This window comes from Pristiophorus japonicus, chromosome 11 (assembly GCF_044704955.1).
Source record: "Pristiophorus japonicus isolate sPriJap1 chromosome 11, sPriJap1.hap1, whole genome shotgun sequence".
NCBI classification, from domain to species: Eukaryota; Metazoa; Chordata; class Chondrichthyes; family Pristiophoridae; genus Pristiophorus; species Pristiophorus japonicus.
In genome coordinates, this window is record NC_091987.1 from 205,737,397 (window position 1) to 205,759,099 (window position 21,703).

Sequence of the window (21,703 nt, forward strand, 5' to 3'; positions counted from 1 at the left end):
CACCAAAGAGTCAGATCTGAAAGTTGTACGAAAGTACAGGGGTGTGTGCAAACCTCTGAGCAGCACTCAGCAGGTTTAATGGAGCCAAAACCATTAATAAAACTACATGAAAATCTAAATACTGCAGACCATGGAAAATGAAATAAAAACACTAATAATTAATAAAACTATATCAAAAGATAAATACTGCGGATGCTGGAAAATGAAATAAAAACACTAAGAAGTAATAAAACTATTTATCTACCAAAGGGCCCCAGCGGTGTCGTGTTCGAGCACCACACCAAAAACCTCGTGGGGGCACTGCCAGGAAAAGTCCTACCTTTTCCTCAGTAAATTTCGCTGTCCTGGTGGCTTTCCAGCGGCTCGCATGCTGCCTCCCTCTTCGCTGGAAACTCACCTTTATAGCGGCTTCACCGCACCGTTTCTGGCGGAAGTGAAACCGCTCAAATGCCCCCCGAGCTGAATATAGCTCGGGGAGGGAAAAGTACCCGAACGTGGTAGCTGATCGATTTTTTCAATCGACCGCCCAAACTCCGCGGTAGCCGTCCCTTCAGCGATGGTGAATTTCGGGCCCCAAGTTTCTCCAATCTTTCCTCAATAACTTTCTTTTCCAATATTAGAGGTCAGACTCATGGCTCCTTTCTGAAATACCTCCAGAGCTTGATGTCTGCTGTGTGTCTCAGTGATCAGAAGACACAGTGAATTTGGTCTGCCTTTTTGTAGTTCGCAAGATGCTTCCTTTAGTTACACCTCCGAACGTTACCCACCAATTGATCTGTTTGGATTGAGCTTCTGAATCCAAATCATTAATAAAAATTAGAAATGGTAAAGGTCCCAACATTAATTGCTGGGAGCACCATACTCAGCACTCCCTCATCCAGGCACAGCCCCTCTAACAGGTATCCTTACTTCCGGCCCTTCAGTCACTTTCTTATTCACTCCCAGGTTTTTGCCTTGAATCCCATCAGTAAGCTCGATTGTAGCCTTTCATGTGGAATTTTGAAATCATGGTATATAGGGCTTTCCACATTCTACTTGGGGTGTCATGTAGGAAATGCTCAAGCCAAAGGGTTGTACGGTATACAAATATTCTGGTTTGGACAAAAATAGCTAAATAGCACTCTTGTACCAACTGAAGCTAATGGCTGTCAAAATTGAAGAACAAAGGCAGACTAATGTGTCACATTTTTGGACAGATAACCCTTAACAAGGCACTGAAAGATAGCTGGTTATCTGAGTGCTGGCTACTCCTTATGATTTAGTACAGGGGAATGAAAAAAGGGGAAGAGATAATTGAAAGTAAGTTTTTTTAATCAAACTAATTCTAGTCTCACACATCTGTTTCATTGAATTACACCTCTGAAAGTGATCCATATGACTGAATTGGTCACTTCGATTGGTCATTATTGGTCATGTCAGATGACAAGGGATTTTCTTCATTATACTTTTAAGGTATTTAAGATCAAACATTGTTCATATAAACCAGGTTTGCAGAAGGTTCAAAAGGCTTTAGAAGATCACGTTGATCTTTGAAAGTTGAAAACGTGTATAATTGGAAGCTTTAAGAAATGTTAAGTTGTTTTAGGTCAAAATAAAAGTAGAAATTAAGTGAATCACAAGACTTAACTTAATAGTTTACGGCAGAGAAAGATAGATAACAGTATAATAGCAAAAGAGGATTACAGTACATGAAAGGTTAACTGAAATTAGGAAGAGATGACTGATGAATTAAAAATGACAATTATGCACAGCGATTCACTGCGCGCCTCCCCAGACGTGAAGTGAAAGCATCCAAAATAACAGTCTGACATTGTAGCAGACTGCTATGCAATATGACAGGTTGCCTGATGTTAGTTTTGTTATATATTTAACCTTTTGTAACTTGCATTACACCTGACCACCAGAGGGCCCACCTGCTGGAGTCCCAAGGGATCCCAGCATCCCTTGGGAGCACAGTATATAAGCAGGCCACCCACGAAGAACCTGCACTCTGGAACCTTAATAAAGGAGCTAAGGTCACACTTGCTCATTACACACAGTACTCAGTCTCACTATTTATTATGAGTATAACAATTGGTGATGAGGTAATGAACAACCGCGCGAAAATGCAAAGAACAGTCGGCATCCTGGAGAAGTTCTCAGAAGGGGACGATTGGGAGGCCTTCGTGGAGAGATTTGACCAATATTTTGTGGCCAATAAGCTGGAAGGGGACGAGAATGCCACCAAACAAAGGGCGATTCTCCTAACTGTCTGTGGGGCAACAGCCTATGGCCTCATGAAGAATCTCCTGGCCCCGGCAAAACCAACAGAGAAATCCTACGAAGAATTGTGTACCCTGGTCTGGGAGTTCCTAAATCCTAAGGAAAGCGTTTTGATGGCGAGATGTCGATTCTACACGTGTCAACGCTCGGAGGGCCAGGAAGTGGCGAGCTACGTCGCCGAACTAAGGCATCTCGCAGGACATTATGAGTTTGAGGGATTCCTAGAACAAATGCTGAGACTTTTTTGTACTGGGCATCGGACATGAGACAATCATTCGCAAACTGTTGACTGTAGAAACTCCGAATTTGAGTAAAGCCATAATGATAGCCCAGGCATTTATGTCCACCAGCGACAACATCAAGCAGATTTCGCAGAACAAAGAAGTTTCGGCCAGTACTGTGCATAAAGTAACGTCAGTTTTGAGCAGAAATGTACAGGGCAGAATATACACGCCGGCTGCTGTGTCCCGACCTCAAATGATCCAGAGTCCACTATCATCTGTAAAAGCGAGGCAGTTAACACCCTGTTGGTGCTGCGGAGGTGATCATCGGCCCCATCAATGCCGCTTTTAAGCACTATGCGTGCAACGGTTGCAGAACAATGGGACACCTCCAACAAATGTGCAGGCAAGCAGCAAACCCTGCAAATCACCATGTTGCAGAGGAAGATCGATCCACAGTGGATCAGACTGAGTTAGAAACTCATACAGAGGAGGCAGAAGTGTATGGGGTACACACGTTCACGACGAAGTGGCCACCAATAATGTTGAAAGTTGAACTGAATGGCATTCCAGTATCTATGGAGCTGGACACGGGGGCAAGTCAGTCCATAATGAGTAAAAAGGCCTTCGACAGGGGAAAGAAGACACACAGGCCCAAGCTCAGCCCCATTCACACTAAACTAAGGACTTACACCAAGGAACTAATCCCTGTAATTGGTAGTGCGGAAGTCAAAGTCTCCTATGACGGAGCAGTACACGAACTCCCGCTGTGGATTGTGCCAGGGGATGGCCCCACATTGTTTGGCAGAAGCTGGCTGGGGAAAATCCGCTGGAACTGGGATGGCATCCGAGCGCTTTCGTCCGTCGACGACGCCTCATGTACCCAGGTTCTGAGCAAGTTCCGATCATTGTTTGAGCCAGGCATTGGAAGCTTCTCGGGGGCGAAAGTGCAGATCCATTTGGTTCCCGGTACGCGACCCATCCACCACAAGGCTCAGGCGGTACCATACATGATGCGTGAAAAAGTGGAAATTGAGCTGGACAGGCTGCAACGTGAAGGCATCATCGCGACGGTGGAATTCAACGACTGGGCCAGTCCGATTGTCCCGGTACTCAAGGAGGACTGTACGGTTAGAATTTGCGGGGACTATCAAGTAACGATTAACCGTTTTTCGCTGCAGGACCAGTACCCGCTACCCAAGACAGACGACCTATTTGCGACCCTGGCTGGAGGGAAGACGTTCACCAAGCTGGGCCTGACCTCGGCCTACATGACGCAGGAGCTGGAGGATTCTTTGAAAGGCCTCACCTGCATCAACACGCACAAAGGTCTGTTTATCTACAACCAGTGCCAGTTCAGGATGCGGTCAGCCGCGGCGATCTTCCTTGCACAGTGGTCTTCCAGGACGACATATTGGTTAGAGTTCGGGACACCATGGAGCACTTGAAGAATCTGGAGGAGGTTCTTAGTCGGTTGGATCGCGTGGGGCTCAGGTTGAAACGCTCGAAGTGTGTTTTCCTGGCACAGGACGTTGAATTCTTAGGAAGGAGAATCGCAGCAGACGGCATCAGACCCACCGACGCCAAGACGGAGGCCATCAAGAACGCGCCGCGACCACAGAACGTGACGGAGCTGCGGTCGTTCCTGGGACTCCTTAACTATTTCGGTAATTTCCTACCTGGGTTAAGCACCCTGCTAGAACCCCTACATGTGCTACTGCGCAAGGGAGCCGACAGGGTATGGGGGAATTCACAAGAGGCTGCCTTTAAGAAAGCCAGAAATTTATTGTGTTCTAACAAACTGCTTGTCCTGTATAATCCATGTAAACGATTAGTGTTAACTTGCGATGCGTCATCATACGGGGTCGGGTGTGTATTACAACAGGCTAATGATTCGTGGATTTTGCAACCAGTTGCATATGCATTCAGGAGTTTGTCCAAGGCCAAAAGGGCCGACAGCATGGTTGAAAAAGAGGCTCTGGCATGTGTTTACGGGGAAAAAAAATGCACCAGTACTTATTTGGCCTCAAGTTCGAGCTTGAAACTGACCACAAGCCACTCGTATCGATGTTCTCTGAGGGATTAATACCAATGCCTCTGCCCGCATCCAAAGACGGGCGCTCACACTGTCGGCATACAACTATGTAATCCACCAGAGACCGGGCACAGAAAACTGCGCAGATGCTCAGTAGGCTACCATTGCTCACCACCGGGGTGGAAATGACACAGCCAGCAGACTTGCTCATGGTCATGGAGGCACTTGAGAACGAGAAGGCCCAGCAGATCAGGACCTGGACCAGCCAAGATCCCTTACTGTCCTTGGTAAAAAACTGTGTCCTCTATGAGAGCTGGTCCAGTCTCCCAGAGGAGCTGCAGGAAGCGATTAAGCCGTTCCACAGACGCAAAGACGAGTTGTCCCTGCAAGCGGACTGTCCTTTGTGGGGCAATCGTGTGGTCTTGCCCAAGAAAGGCAGAGACACATTTATTTGCGAACTGCACAATACCCACCCAGGCATTGTAATGATGAAAGCCATAGCCAGATCTCACGTGTGGTGGCCTGGCATCAACTCACATTTAAAGTCATGCGTGCGCCAGTGCAACACTTGCTCTCAGTTGAGCAATGCACCCAGAGAGACATCGCTAAGTTTGTGGTCATGGAGCAACTGGTGGAGAACGGACTATCTTAGAAATCGCAATTCTCCACATTTTTTTTTCTGCAGTTCTAGTCAGGTAGAACAGTTCTACTTTGGAACAGAATTTTTTCTTCAAAAGGGGGCGTGTCTGGCCACTGACGCCTGATTTCAAAGTTTCCACAGTGAAAACGTACTCCAAACTAGCTTAGAATGGAGCAAGTGAAGATTTTTGTAGAACTGAAAAAACCTGTTCTACACATTAAAAAATCAGGCGCAGGTTACAAATTAGGCGTCCAGAACGAGGTGGGGGGGGAGGGGGGGGGAAGGGAAGTCATTAAATTCTACAATAAATCCTTATTTATACTTATACAAATATTATACAAATAAATCCAATCTGAATAAACATTTATAAGCAAAGAAAAGATTAAATAAACCATCTTCCTACCTGTGTGAAAGTGCTTCAGGCAGGCCTTTCGGGACCGAAGGCTGACCGAGGCAGGGGGGAGCGGGAGTTGGGTCGGGTCGGGTCGGGTCCGGGGGGGGACGGGAGCGGGAATCGGGTCGGGTCCAGTCCGGGGGGGGGGGGGGGGAGCGGGTGTCGGGTCCGGTCCGGAGGCGGGGGGGGGGGAGCGGGTGTCGGGTCTGGTCCGGAGGCCGGGGCGGGGGGGAGCGGGTGTCTGGTCTGGTCGGGGGGGGGGGGAAGCAGGAGCTGGCCGTGGGAGGAGCCTTATTCACGCAGCCCCAGTGAGGCCATTCAGCCAGGGCTAGGGGCTGCATGCTTCGGGCCCCTCCCACACAGTTTCGGGCACCTGGAGCTACTGCACTTGCGTGCCCACTGTAGCGCGCATGTGCAGAGGTCCCGGCACTGTTTTCAGCGCAGGGACCTGGCTCCGCCCCCCACAGCTCGTGCTGCGCTGCGCCGAGGGCCAGAGGACCTGCAGGGAGGTGGAGAATACGGAGGATTTTTTTAGGCGCACTTTGTGGCGCGAAAAATGGGTGTCCTGTCGGGACTGCGCCGTTCTAGGCGCGTGTGAAAACTTGGGCCCGTAATGAGTATAACAAGTTTCCTATCACAAAGGGACAACTTTAACACTGGAAATCTAAGCTGAATACAGATAGTACACTTAACTTTGCTACTGCATACGTTAATTGAAACATCTTGATGTTGATATAGTCCTTTGATTACTTACAGAGAACTTTTCAGGCGTGCACATAATTCAGTAATTCGTACTGCTGCAAGTCAGATCTGCAGCATTTTGATGGAATAGCCCGCACAAATTACTTTCCACACTAAAGGAAGGAGAAAGATATTTAGAAGACTTATATTTCAGAACTAATAAATTGTACATTTTTAGAAGGCATTTCAATTTCTTTAAGGACTGTGCACCATTTTTTTAAATATTAAAGAAAAGAAAGACTTACATTTATATTTTCACAACCACCGGACGTCGCTCAGCGTTTTACAGCCAATTACGTACTTTTGCAGTGTAGTTACTATTGTAATATGGGAAACCCAGCAGTCAATTTGCACACAGAAATTCCCACAAACAGCAATGTGATAATGACCAGATAAACTGTTTTGTTATGTTGATTGAGGGATAAATATTGGCCAGGACACCCGGGATAACTCCCCTACTCTTCTTCAAAATAGTGCCATAGAATCTTTTACATTCACCTGAGAGAGCAGACGGGACCTCAGTTTAACATCTCATCTGAAAGCCAGCACCACTCCCTCAACACTGCACTGGAGTGTCAGCCTATGTGCTCAAGCCCCTGGAGTGGGATTTGACTCAAAGGCGAGTGTGCTCTCTCTCTCTCTCTCTTAGGAGGTGCTTCGAATCAAGGATGACTTGCTTCCACGCCAAAAAGGGATGAGTTCAATGAGTTCACAGGTGTTTCAATGAAGGACCTAATATTCCAGGTCCCGAACTACATATTGACAGGTGGAAGATGCCTGTGCGTGAATTTTTTTAACGTGTGGTGGCCGTTGCACACCAGCCACCACACAGGCTTGACAGAGTTAGGTCTTGGTCCAGTGGCAAGGGTTAACCAAGACGACTGGAGACCAGCTCTGCTGCATGGACCTAGTGCGCACACATATTGCAGTGTGGGCTGCAATATATATCATATATATTTCTATATCTTCATACCTGGGGTCACCGCCAACATACCCGGGGTCGCGGCCAACATACCTGGGGTCGCCACCAATATTGCCTGGGTCACTGCCTGGGGTCACTGCCAACATAACCCGGGGTCACTGCCCGGGTCTCCGCCAGCATACGCGAGGTCACTGCCAACATACCCGGGATCACCACCTGGGGTCATTGCCAACATATCTGGGGTCACTGCCCGGGGCCACCGCCAACATACCTCGGGGTCACTGCCCGGGGTCACTGCCAACATACCTGGAGTCACTGCCCGAGTCACCGCTAGCATACCCGAGGTCACGGCCATCATACCCGGGGTCACCTCCCGGGGTCACTGCCGACACCCGGAGTCACTGCCAACATACCCGGGGTCACCGCCCGGGGTCACCGCCAACATACCCGGGACCACTGCCCAGTGTCATTACCCACTGAGCCACAGCTGGCACATACAATGTAACTTCAGATATTGTACTTTCATAGATTCTAATTGATACAGCTCAATATTAGGATACTGTAGATATTGAAATCTATAATATATTAAAAATATATCTTCCTGTCAACTTTCTCTATTATAAATTCATATGTCCCATGTTTAGAATGGAAATTGCCAATATAAACTTGTCATGTTGCAAATACATCCTGCCACCAATGATGCTGCTGTAGCATGTCCATTTTGCTTCACCCAATTCCTGAACTTGTACTGCAAAGAAAGTTATGCCCCAGCTAACACCGCTTCCCAAATTGTTGCACTTTTTGCTATTTAACTATAAATAATATTAAATCGAACTATTGTATCAAAATGAGGTCTGATATATATGACATTCAAGGAGCAACCGAATTACATTTATAGACCCCGGTCTATTTATCTTTAGCCCTGGTTCATCTGAAGTCTACGTTTGGTCATGACTCCCTATTTGCAATGCTTTGCAAGACTGACTCGTGTTATTAACTATTTTAAAAACTTATTGCTAACCTGAGCTCCTTATGTAAACACACAAAACATTACGCCAACAGTTTTAATTAATATAAAACATGTAACATGTAGTGGATTTGACATTGGTACTGGGTACACACACACATACACAATGTTCTCTCAGAGCTGATCTAGTCCATGAGACCACCACCTGGTCTCACAACTCTATTCACACTAAACTGCTGACCACCCAACTTTCCTTCCGGGCTGCCATATTAGCTGATATTGTAAACAATTCTCTCTCCTAAGGTACTGCCCCACACCTTTCAAATCTGCAGTCATCGTCCCTTCCTTAAAAAACCCGCCCTTGATCCCTGTCCTTGAAAATTACCGCCCCATCTCCCTTTCCTCTCCAAAGTCCTAGAACGCGTTGTCGCCTCTCAAATGCATGCCAATCTTTCCCGCAAATGCACGTTTGAACTTCTCCCATGAGGTTTTCGCCCATGCCACAGCACTAACACGGCTCTAACCAAAGTCACAAATGACATCATCTGTGACTGTGACCGTGGTACACTATCTCTCCTCATTCTTCTCACCCTATCTGCAGCCTGTAACACAGTTGACCACACCAACACCTTACTTCCATCGTACATCTGAGTGGGATTGCCCTCAACTAGTTCCACTTTTATCTATCCAGTCATAGTCATAGAAACTCTTGCAATGGCTTCTCTTCCCACCCCCATATACTTCTGGTGTTCCCCAAGGATCTATCCATTTACCCCCGCCCCACACACATCCTATTTCTCAACTACATGCAGCCGTCAGAGGCATCAACCAAAGACATGATGTTAGGTTACACATTTATGCTGATGACATCCAGCTCTTCCTCATCATCACCTCTCTAGACCGCCCTGATGTTGTCAGACTGCTTGCCGACATCCAGTCTTGAATGAGACATAGCTTCCGCCAATTAAACAATAAGACCACCAAAGCCATTGACTTCAGCCCTCATCACAAACTCCATTCCTTTGCTACCAATTTCATCCCCTCCCCAGACACTGTCTCAAGTTGAACCAAACTGTTTGCAACCTCAGCATCCTTTTTGACCCCGAGCTGAGTTTCCAACTCCATATAGTATCCACCATAAAGAATGCCTACTTCCACCTCTGTAACATTGCCCGTCTCTGCCCCTGCCATTACCCATCTTCTGATGAAACTCTCATCCATGCTTTTGTTACCTCCAGACTCAACTATTCCAATGCTCGCGTGGCCGGCTCCCCTGGCCGGCGTCCCAACTTCTACCCTCCATAAACTTGAACTCATCCAAAACTCGAAACTCATATCTAAACCCACATCAAGTCTTGTTGACCCATCACCCCAGTACTCATTGACCTACATTGGCTCCAGATCCACCAACTCGTCCTTGTGTTCAAATCCCTCTGTGGTTTCGTACCTCACTATCGCAGTAACCTCCTCCAGTCCTATAACCCTCTAATAGCTCTGCCTTCCTCCAACTCAGGCCTCTTGTGCGTCCCCCATTCCCGTCACCTCACCATTATCATCATCATAGGCAGTCCCTCGAAATCGAGGAAGACTTGCTTCCACTCTAAAAGTGAGTTCTCAAGTGGCTGTACAGTCCAATACAGGAATTACAGTCATTTAACAGATGGAGCAGATAGTGGTTGAAGGAAGGGTGGGGAGTCTGGTTTGACGCATGCTCCTTCCGCTATCTACGCTTGATTCCTGCATGCTCTCGACAACAAGACTCAAGGTGCTCAGCGCCCTCCGGATGCTCTTCCTCCACGTTGGGCGGTTTTGGGCCAGTGATTCCCAGGTGCTGGTGAGGAAGTTGCACTTTATCAAGGAGGCTTTGAGGGCGTCCTTGAAATGTTTCTTCTGCCCATCTGGGGCTCGCTTGCCGTGTAGGAGTTCCGAGTAGAGTGCTTGCTTAGGGAGTCTCGTGTCGGGCATGCGGACGATGTGGCCCACCCAACGGAGCTGGTCGAGTGTGGTCAGTGCTTCGATGCTGGGGATGTTGGCCTGATCGAGAACACTGACGTTGGTGCATCTATCCTCCCAGTGGATTTGCAGGATCTTGCGAAGGCAGCACTGGTGGTAGTTCTCCAGTGCTTTGAGGTGTCTACTGACCACTGTTGGCTTGTCTGTAGTCATATAGGCCCTAAACTCTAGAATTCCCTCCCTAAACCTTTCCACCTCTCTATCTTCCCTTACAGACACTCCTTTAAACCCTATCTCTTTGACCAAGCCACCCATCCAAATTATCTCCTTCTTTGGTTTGGTGTAAATTTTTATCTGATTTCACACCTGTAAAGTGCCTTACGACATTTTATTACGTTAAAGACACTATATAAATGCAGGTTGCTATTGTTCTATCCAGCTAAAAGGGTATATTTATAGACATATAGAAGTTATAACGACTAACTCATGCGGTGCAACACTGTCCAGGATCAGAGTTTTATTGTATAGTGATGTTGGGTGGCAGGATTGAAGTAAACACTTTTTTCAAGCATCAATTTCACTGTCGGCTGTGGGAACTTGCTCAAAGCACGTTTACCAAATAGAACAATGCACCAGTTTACTTCATGACATGTGATTCCACACTGAGACAAATCAGATGTTATAATAAATATTCAAAATTTCCATTTCCTGATTCTAAAATTCCTGCATTCTGGCGATTGCAACATTGGTAACTCTGTTTGTCAGTCCTAAGAACTGCCAACACTCACTGTGCAGCCTCACATATGTATTGCCATTTGAATGAGATATCTATCAGAATTGTGAAACTGGATCTCAGCAATAAGCTGCCTTCACAACTGATGGGGAATGGGGGAAAAATTGCAAAAGAATTTAAAAAAACGAATTAATACTAAAGATTCCCTTGTGACTTGGTGCAACAAATAATGTGGTACTAAATCATAGAGAGCAGATTCAATCCTCAGCCTGTGCTGGTTTAATCATCTCTGTCAGGGCAGCAGTACAGATAGGGTTAGCATCCTTAGGGCAGAAAGAGGGGAGAAAATCAATTAGGTTTTTTGTATCTGATATTTTAATTCAGTGGTCCTTTGCTGGAAAGTGCACATGTGGACATTGGGTGATTCTTTGATGCCGTAAAATAACCTGCTGGCACTCATTGTTAAGGCATGATAACACCATCAATAATGGCCACTTCAACCAAGAGTGGAGAAGTGCCAGAATCAGTGGAACTTTAAAAAGGAAGAGGGTAGGGTGAAAAGATGGGTAAAGTCCATTCCATCAATGCCACAAATAACCTGTTGCTCTTTAAAGCATGGCTGCAAATGGTTGGGACTTATTTCTATCTCCTCCACTCAGCTGCAAAATGCTGCATCTGTGTTACTTCAGCACCAAACACTGTGCTAACGATCTAAATATAAATTTAAAAATCAATTGTATATTGTCTCCCTCTACCCATAAAAGAAAAAAAGACTTGCATTTATATATCATCATCATAGGCAGTCCCTCAGAGTTGAGGATGACTTGCTTCCACACTAGATATGAGTTCTCATGTCTGAAGAGTCCAATGCGGGACCTACAGTCTCTGTCACGGGTGGGATGTACCAAAGTGCTTTACAGCCAATTTTTGGAGTGTAGTCACTGTTGTAATGTAGGAAACTCAGCAGCCAATTTGTGCACAGAAAGTTCCCACAAACAGCAATGTGATAATGACCACATAATCTGTTTTTAGTCAATTGAGGGATAAATATTGGCCAGGAAGTTGATGGAAAAGTGTGGAAGATGCCTGTGCGAGAATTCTTTTAACGTGGGTTGCCATTGTACACCAGCTACCACACGGGCTTGATAGAGCTAGGTCTTGGTCCAGATGACTGAGACCAGGCTCTGCTGGCCAGGTCACCGGGGATAACTCTCCTGCTCTTATTCAAAATAGTGCCATGGGATCTTTTACATCCACCTAAGGACAGACGGGGCCTCAGTTTAACATCTTATCCGAAAGTCATCATCATCATCATCATAGGCAGTCCCTCGAAATCGAGGAAGACTTGCTTCCATTCCTAAAGTGAGTTCTTTGGTGGCTGAACAGTCCAACACGAGAGCCACAGACCCTGTCACAGGTGTGTCAGATATTCGTCGGGGGAAGTGGGGGGTTGGCACTGATTTACCACACGCTCCTTCTAAGTTCCCGGGCAACTAGTCTTGTCGCTGTTGGAGTTGTCCATTAGGGTCCTGACGTTCCAGGTCCCGAACTTCATATCAGATGAGTGGAAGATGCCTGTGCGCGAAAAGAAGAACCTCCAACAGTGCAGCACTCCCTCAGCACTGCACTGGAGTGTCAGCTTACATTTATGTGCTCAAGTCTCTGGAGGGAGACTACGAACCCACAATATTCTGACACAGGCGAGAGTGCTACCCATTGAGCCACAACTAACACTTTTTGAGACTGTAAGTAATTAAACTGCAAGATGCAAGCGTCTCCTCTCTCTTTCTCTCTTTGGACCCAGTGTTTCTGTTTGATTATTATCTCTTTTGTTTACATGAGAAATGTGAGCAAACTGCAGAAAGTCTGTTGATCCTTTCGCAGACTGAGCACTGCTGGCTTTGTACTGGGGAGCTGTGATTCGCACTGAGGCTTGTTCAACAGTTGGTTACTCACCTTAAAGGTCGCCGGAGCTTCTTACCATCCGCCACCAGAAGCCGCTGAGACGATGTAAGCATCAGTTTTAAAAACAAGACAGAATTGTTTTTTTCCTCCCCTCAAAAAGCGGAATTGACTCCCGAAGTGGCGCGGTGTCGCAAGCAAGCGCTGCGGCACAGCGTGCTCGTTACCATGGCGACTCGGTGGGGGAGGGGGAAGGGGAGGTTGGTTGGGAGAGGCTCTGCTCAAACGCTTCAGTAATGCGCAAGCGCGGCAGCCGGGACTCGGTCTCCGTCGGCTCTGCGCGTGCGCACTGTGGCCAGAACCCGTCGCTGCTGGATCTGCGCGTGCGCAAGGCGGCCCGAATCCGTGGCTGCCGGATCTGCGCGCGCGCCCGGCCGCACTCAGGCTCGGTCTCTGACCGATCTGCGCGTGCGCGTGGGTGGCCGCCAACCATCCGGTTTAAAACCGCCGTCGCGCACCCCGCTGGACAACACTCGAGCCCCCGGACAAAGCGGCTGGAAGGATCCCCCCCGACTGGTCAGCACAGCTGCCATCTTCGCATCATAGGCCGTGGGTTCATGTCCCACTCCAGAGACTTGAGCACATAAATCTAGTCTGACACTCCCAGTGCATTGCTGAGAGAGTGCCGCACTGTCGGAGGTGCCGTCTTTTGGATGAGATATTAAACCGAGGTCTGCTCTCTCGGTTGTATGTAAAATTTCCTGTGGCGCTATTTCGAAGAAGAGCGGGGGAGTTATCCATGGTGTCCTGGCTAATATTTATTCCTCAATCAACATCACGTATAAAAACTGATTATCTGGTCATATAAACATATATAAGATAGTAAGCAGTAGGGAAAGATTGAAGCTGAAAATTATTTCAAATTATGAGAGTAGGAAAAGGAACTATATATTCAAATGAGTAAAATGCAAATTTAGGACTGATGTCATCAAGTTATCAATGTGATCAACACGTGAAATGGACTTCTGGAGACGGTATTGGAGGTAAAATCCTCGAATCATTTAAGAAACGATTGGATGCCATGGCAGAAGAATGAGCTAAAATGGGCTGAATGGTCTTCCTCATTCCGATTCCTCATCTGTATTTACCTGTGATCTTGTGAACTGGAATATGGTATTTTTGTATTGTATTAATATATTTATACTCGATAATACATAAGAATATTAAAAAATCCAAACTGAGAAACAATCACTCAATCCACCAAGCCCTACTCCATTCGAAGTTCATGTATGTTAATTCTATCGTGAACTTCCCTCCTGTTGATTTCCTAATTTATAGAAACATAGAAACATAGAAAATAGGTGCAGGAGCAGGCCATTCAGCCCTTCTAGCCTACACCGCCATTCAATGAGTTCATGGCTGAACATGAAACTTCAGTACCCCCTTCCTGCTTTCTCGCCATAACCCTTGATCCCCCGAGTAGTAAGGACTTCATCTAACTCCCTTTTGAATATATTTAGTGAATTGCCCTCAACAACTTTCTGTGGTAGAGAATTCCACAGGTTCACCACTCTCTGGGTGAAGAAGTTTCTCCTCATCTCGGTCCTAAATGGCTTACCCCTTATCCTCAGACTGTGACCCCTGGTTCTGGACTTCCCCAACATTGGGAACATTCTTCCTGCATCCAACCTGTCCAAACCCGTCAGAATTTTAAACGTTTCGATGAGGTCCCCTCTCATTCTTCTGAACTCCAGTGAATACAAGCCCAGTTGATCCAGTCTTTCTTGATAGGTCAGTCCCGCCATCCCGGGAATCAGTCTGGTGAATCTTCGCTGCACTCCCTCAATAGCAAGAATGTCCTTCCTCAAGTTAGGAGACCAAAACTGTACACAATACTCCAGGTGTGGCCTCACCAAGGCCCTGTACAACTGTAGCAACACCTCCCTGCCCCTGTATTCAAATCCCCTCGCTATGAAGGCCAACATGCCATTTGCTTTCTTGACCGCCTGCTGTACCTGCATGCCAACCTTCAATGACTGATGTACCATGACACCCAGATCTCGTTGCACCTTCCCTTTTCCTAATCTGTCACCATTCAGATAATAGTCTGTCTCTCTGTTTTTACCACCAAAGTGGATAACCTCACATTTATCCACATTATACTTCATCTGCCATGCATTTGCCCACTCACCTAACCTATCCAAGTCACTCTGCAGCCTAATAGCATCCTCCTCGCAGCTCACACTGCCACCCAACTTAGTGTCATCCGCAAATTTGGAGATACTGCATTTAATCCCCTTGTCTAAATCATTAATGTACAATGTAAACAGCTGGGGCCCCAGCACAGAACCTTGCGGCACCCCACTAGTCACTGCCTGCCATTCTGAAAAGTACCCGTTTACTCCTACTCTTTGCTTCCTGTCTGACAACCAGTTCTCAATCCACGTCAGCACACTACCCACAATCCCATGTGCTTTAACTTTGCACATTAATCTCTTGTGTGGGACCTTGTCGAAAGCCTTCTGAAAGTCCAAATATACCACATCAACTGGTTCTCCTTTGTCCACTTTACTGGAAACATCCTCAAAAAATTCCAGAAGATTTGTCAAGCATGATTTCCCTTTCACAAATCCATGCTGACTTGGACCTATCATGTCACCATTTTCCAGATGCACTGCTATGACATCCTTAATAATTGATTCCATCATTTTACCCACTACTGAGGTCAGGCTGACCGGTCTATAATTCCCTGTTTTCTCTCTCCCTCCTTTTTTAAAAAGTGGGGTTACATTGGCTACCCTCCACTCCATAGGAACTGATCCAGAGTCAATGGAATGTTGGAAAATGACTGTCAATGCATCCGCTATTTCCAAGGCCACCTCCTTAAGTACTCTGGGATGCAGTCCATCAGGCCCTGGGGATTTATCGGCCTTCAATCCCATCAATTTCCCCAACACAATTTCCCGACTAATAAAGATTTCCTTCAGTTCCCCCTCCTTACTAGACCCTCTGACCCCTTTTATATCCGGAAGGTTGTTTGTATCCTCCTTAGTGAATACCGAACCAAAGTACTTGTTCAATTGGTCTGCCATTTCTTTGTTCCCCGTTATGACTTCCCCTGATTCTGACTGCAGGGGACCTACGTTTGTCTTTACTAACCTTTTTCTCTTTACATACCTATAGAAACTTTTGCAATCCACCTTAATGTTCCCTGCAAGCTTCTTCTCGTACTCCATCCCTGCCCTAATCAAACCCTTTGTCCTCCTCTGCTGAGTTCTAAATTTCTCCCAGTCCCCAGGTTCGCTGCTATTTCTGGCCAATTTGTATGCCACTTCCTTGGCTTCAATACTATCCCTGATTTCCCTTGATAGCCACGGTTGAGCCACCTTCCCTTTTTTATTTTTACGCCAGACAGGAATGTACAATTGTTGTAATTCATCCATGCGGTCTCTAAATGTCTGCCATTGCCCATCCACAGTCAACCCCCTAAGTATCATTCGCCAATCTATCCTAGCCAATTCATGCCTCATACCTTCAAAGTTACCCTTCTTTAAGTTCTGGACCATGGTCTCTGAATTTACTGTTTCATTCTCCATCCTAATGCAGAATTCCACCATATTATGGTCACTCTTCCCCAAGGGGCCTCGCACAATGAGATTGCTAATTAATCCTCTCTCATTACACAACACCCAGTCTAAGATGGCCTCCCCCCTAGTTCGTTCCTCAACATATTGGTCTAGAAAACCAACCCTTATGCACTCCAGGAAATCCTCCTCCACCGCATTGCTTCCAGTTTGGCTCGCCCAATCTATGTGCATATTAAAGTCACCCATTATAACTGCTACTCCTTTATTGCATGCACCCCTAATTTCCTGTTTGATGCCCTCCCCAACATCCCTATTACTGTTTGGAGATCTGTACACAACTCCTACTAACGTTTTTTGCCCTTTGGTGTTCTGCAGCTCTACCCATATAGATTCCACATCATCCAAGCTAATGTCTTTCCTAACTATTGCATTAATCTCCTCTTTAACCAACAATGCTACCCCACCTCCTTTTCCTTTTATTCTATCCTTCCTGAATGTTGAATACCCCTGAATGTTGAGTTCCCAGCCCTGATCATCCTGGAGCCACGTCTCCGTAATCCCAATCACATCATATTTATTAACATCTATTTGCACAATTAATTCATCCACCTTATTGCGGATACTCCTTGCATTAAGACACAAAGCCTTCAGGCTTGTTTTTTTAACACCCTTTGTCCTTTTAGAATTTTGCTGTACAGTGGCCCTTTTTGTTCTTTGCCTTGGGTTTCTCCGCCGTCCACTTTTCCTCATCTCCTTTCTGTCTTTTGCTTTTGCCTCCTTTTTGTTTCCCTCTGTCTCCCTGCATTGGTTCCCATCCCCCTGCCATATTAGTTTAAATCCTCCCCAACAGCACTAGCAAACACTCCCCCTAGGACATTGGTTCTGGTCCTGCCCGGTGCAGACCGTCCGGTTTGTACTGGTACCACCTCCCCCAGAACCGGTCCCAATGTCCCAGGAATTTGAATCCCTCCCTGCTGCACCACTGCTCAAGCCACGTATTCATCTGCGCTATCCTGCGATTCCTACTCCGACTATCACGTGGCACTGGTAGCAATCCCGAGATTACTACTTTTGAGGTCCTACTTTTTAATTTAGCTCCTAGCTCCTTAAATTCGTTTCGTAGGACCTCATCCCTTTTTTTACCTATGTCGTTGGTACCAATGTGCATCACGACAACTGACTGTTCTCCCTCCCATTTCAGAATGTCCTGCACCCGCTCCGAGACATCCTTGACCCTTGCACCAGGGAGGCAACATACCATCCTGGAGTCTCGGTCGCGGCCGCAGAAACATCTATCTATTCCCCTCACCATTGAATCCCCTATCACTATTGCTGTCCCACTCTTTTTCTTGCCCTCCTGTGCAGCAGAGCCAGCCACGGTGCCATGAACTTGGCTGCTGCTGCCCTCCCCTGATGAGTCATCCCCCTCAACAGTACTCAAAACAGTGTATCTGTTTTGCAGGGGGATGACCACAGGGGACCCCTGCACTACCTTCCTTGCACTACTCTTCCTGCTGGTCTTCCATTCCCTAGCTGGCTGTGGACCCTTTCCCTGCGGTAAGACCAACTCACTACACGTGATACTCACGTCATTCTCAGCATCGTGGATGCTCCAGAGTGAATCCACCCTCAGCTCCAATTCCGTAACGCGGACCGTCAGGAGCTGGAGGTGGATACACTTCCTGCACAATAATTTCCTTCCCTAACCTCTGTTGCAAAAAAAACTCAAATAGTTTTGTTAAATATGCCTTAACACTGTTTCTCAACAAATATATAGGGAACTGGATTGCTTTAGGGTTAACATCTCCAGTTTTGGACCAGACAGTCAGTTTTTTGAGTTGGCTGTTGGAAACTTTCCAAGTTGTAAACAAGACACTGGCCTAGAACTTGGCCTGCTGGCTCAAACTGCACTAGAATAGATAGGCCTGAGGCACATCCAATATTGAGCCTTTGGTCTCAGTTAAATGAGACTGACTGGCTGCGGAGCAGCGAAGCGGCTTTGAATTTTGTCCACTTCATCATTGTCAGTGGCTCTTGGGTGGATCCTGGGGGGGATGGTGGTGGGGATGCCATCGGGAGAGACATAGTGATTGGGAGGGAGTGATTGAAGCAATCGGGTGGGGTGTGATCGGAAGAGTGGAGAAGCAATCAGCAGGAAGGGGGCGATTGGGAGAGAGGGAGCGATCAGGAGAGGGGGAAACAGTCACGAGGGAGGGTGCGATCGAAAGGGGGACAGGCCGCTGGGGGTGATCGGGAGAGGGGGGCAATTGGGCGGGTGGGGGCGAGAGGGCGAGAGGGGGACAGTCGGGCGGGTGGGTGTGATGGGGAGAGAAGGTGAAGTGAACGGGAAGGACCTGAGCAGGAGCCAGCAATGGTCTCTGACAATGCAGTGGCACCAGGAAGAGCACTTCTGCTCCTCTCGGCTCCACATGCAGGTATTTATTTTAACAAATTCATCTACTTTCTACATTACAACAGTGATTACACTTCAAAAATACTGTACTTCACTGGCTGTAAACCGCTTTGGAGCATCCTGAGGCCGTGAAAGGTGCTATATAAATGCAAGTCTTTTTTTTCTTTATTTGGTGGTGGTCTCTTTAAGGACTGCTGATTGGGCCACATGTAGAGCATGTTTTCCTGAAGCGGCCGGCTGCGTTCAAAGTAGACCAGTTTTGCAAAGGGTGCTTCAAACAGGCATTAGGCCCAATAAACACGGGCCCTTAAACGAACTGTCCATGATTGCTCTTTCATTGACTTTATACACTGCAGATGTGTCACAGCTTGTGGATCCTGTTGGGTAAAAAGAGTTTCAAGGATTAGCTCCTCCGTATTTTGATGCCGTTTCCTCCATCAAGGGTTCCACTCCACTCCTCTGGGCGCTCACCACCCTAAGCCATTGGCACGTTCTGGAGATGGCAAGGCAACCCAACTACCGCCGGCACTCACCATTGACCAGACACTGGTAGTATCTGTCATTACAGAAGGAGATTTTAACACATGATCTGAATCAACAGCCCCCCACTAAGCTGCGTGGCCGCACAGCAATCAGGAGGTCCGGTGCAGGCTGCTCACCAGTTCCACTGGAAAAGATGCTGTGCAACAAACTTAAAGGGACAACGCATCTAAAATAAAAATTAGAGAGAATATTGATCTGAACCATCAGACCTTACAGAATACAATTTGTGTGATCTTAACCCTCACAAGATATAAGATTATTTTCTTCATTCTTCTTTACTCTGCTCAAGCACATCAGTGGCAATGCATTTCCGTAGAGTGTGAAAGATGAAGCAGATTCTACCAGGTAAGCAATCATTATTTTTCCATGTTGAATTAGACAAAAAAAAATCGCTATCCTTTGTCTATTATATAACGAATGATGGATGTTTGTGAATGAGCAAGACAGCTATAATTTATTTCTCAAGTTTCAATGGCATCAAAGGCCACAAGAGCACGGTGCAAGTTATCTGTGATGGATCTTCTGACATAACAAACTATAGGTTTGTGAATCCTATGTAGTGCTGCATGTTATTTCAAAATGGGCTGATTTGACAAGTTATGACTTGTCCTTTATATTGGAACTATTACTTCCATACAGAGTTTTTTTTCCTGAGGGAGGGAACAGACATTAAATATACCTCATACTTGTTCAGAGCAATATATTTTTCTCCCCACATCAACAAGATGCTTGAGGATTGTCATAAGTCTTAAAACTTGTTGATATAATCAGCAAATCCTTCAGTGAGTTAGTCTTACTGCAGTAGCTTGGATTGTTTTTTTTACGAATTGAGAAACCAAGGTAAAGGGACAGGACACCAAGTTAAAAAGAGTTAAAGGGATCAGGGACCGTAACTTCTGGATTTAGCGTATGTGCAGATAAATGCCGAAATCCTGAAGATTGTAAGAAAAAGCAAAGACTGGGGCATTCCAGATTATTGAGATCCTGGAAAAAATCTGCATCTTTCCCAGTTCTGGAAGTCTCAGTAATGTAAAAATATAGTATAGGCTAAGTACTTCTTCTTAGGCGGTCCCTCGAATCAAGGATGACTTGCTTCCACGCCAAAAGGGGATGAGTTCGATGAGTTCACAGGCGTTTCAATGAAGGTCCTAATATTCCAGGTCCCGAACTGCATATTGAAGGGTGGAAGATGCCTGTGCGTGGATTTTTTTGTTACACACCAGCCACCACATGGGCTTGACAGAGCTAGGCCTTGGTCCAGTGGCAAGGATTAACCAAGACGACTGAAGACCAGCTCTGCTGCACGGACCTAGGGTGCACACATATTACAGTGTGGGCTGGCCCGTGCTGCCCCTGGGCCCTCGCCTTTCCTGGGCCCCGATCACGTCGCTCCACGATCACTCACCGCTCCTTCGCCCCGACCTCACCACTCCTGCTGTACCTACCCACGCTCCAATCACCGACCTGGGTTATGGTGATGTCCAATCCAGTCGCCCTCTTCACAGCCATCGCCCTCCTGCACCAGCATGTGCTGCACGTTGTAGTGGTATGTTCCACGCTGCTCCTCCTTTAAAGGCCCCGAACTGTTGCTGATGGTTCATAGAAACATAGACATAGAAAATAGGTGCAGGAGTAGGCCATTCGGCCCTTCGAGCCTGCACCACCATTCAATGAGTTCATGGCTGAACATGCAACTTCAGTACCCCATTCCTGCTTTCTTGCCATACCCCTTGATCCCCCTAGTAGTAAGGACTTCATCTAACTCCTTGTTGAATATATTTAGTGAATTGGCCTCAACAACTTTCTGTGGTAGAGAATTCCACAGGTTCACCACTCTCTGGGTGAAGAAGTTTCTCCTCATCTCAGTCCTAAATGGCTTACCCCTTATCCTTAGACTGTGACCCCTGGTTCTGGACTTCCCCAACATTGGGAACATTCTTCCTCCATCTAACCTGTCTAAACCCATCAGAATTTTAAACGTTTCTATGAGGTCCCCTCTCATTCTTCTGAACTCCAGTGAATACAAGCCCAGTTGATCCAGTCTTTCTTGATAGGTCAGTCCCGCCATCCCAGGAATCCCAGGAATTAGGTAGATTCTTGTATGTGTGCATGTCCAGAGGAGGTCAGTGATATTTGTCACAGTGTGGCGGATGGGACGCAGTAATCTACCCCAGATCTGTCTGATCCACTATCTTGTTTTTTCTACACTTCTCAGGGCAGTTCTGTACCCTTGTGATTAATGACAACCCCCAATACTAAGACTGCATCTGAGGACTGTTCAGCGATCAACTGTGGATTTTAAGGTACTTACTGACAACTATCTACATTTAATTCATTGCATGATTTACCTTCACAAGTACTGATGCAGGTTTATATTTTCTTTATTAGAA

At 46.6% G+C, this 21,703-nt stretch overlaps 1 protein-coding gene and 1 long non-coding RNA gene across 3 annotated transcripts in view; one reads left to right on the forward strand and one right to left on the reverse strand.

Moving 5' to 3' along the window:
* Positions 1-13,044, reverse strand: part of dixdc1b (DIX domain containing 1b) — a 192,008-nt gene extending 178,964 nt beyond the window's left edge. Inside the window, exons 1-2 of one of the 2 annotated variants that reach the window (XM_070894439.1) lie at positions 12,825-13,044; positions 6,307-6,406 (exon numbers count right to left, since the gene is read on the reverse strand). In XM_070894439.1, the coding sequence (XP_070750540.1) occupies positions 6,307-6,330 (24 nt within the window). In that variant the 5' untranslated portion in view covers positions 6,331-6,406; positions 12,825-13,044. The remainder of the gene's footprint in view (positions 1-6,306; positions 6,407-12,824) is intronic. The other variant, XM_070894441.1, reaches the window with a different exon arrangement.
* A 200-nt stretch (positions 13,045-13,244) lies between these two features.
* The window catches only part of LOC139276445 (uncharacterized), a 66,863-nt gene continuing 58,404 nt past the window's right edge, over positions 13,245-21,703 (forward strand). Inside the window, exons 1-3 of the long non-coding RNA XR_011595934.1 lie at positions 13,245-13,943; positions 19,127-19,658; positions 21,529-21,616. This is a non-coding gene — a long non-coding RNA (uncharacterized lncRNA). The remainder of the gene's footprint in view (positions 13,944-19,126; positions 19,659-21,528; positions 21,617-21,703) is intronic.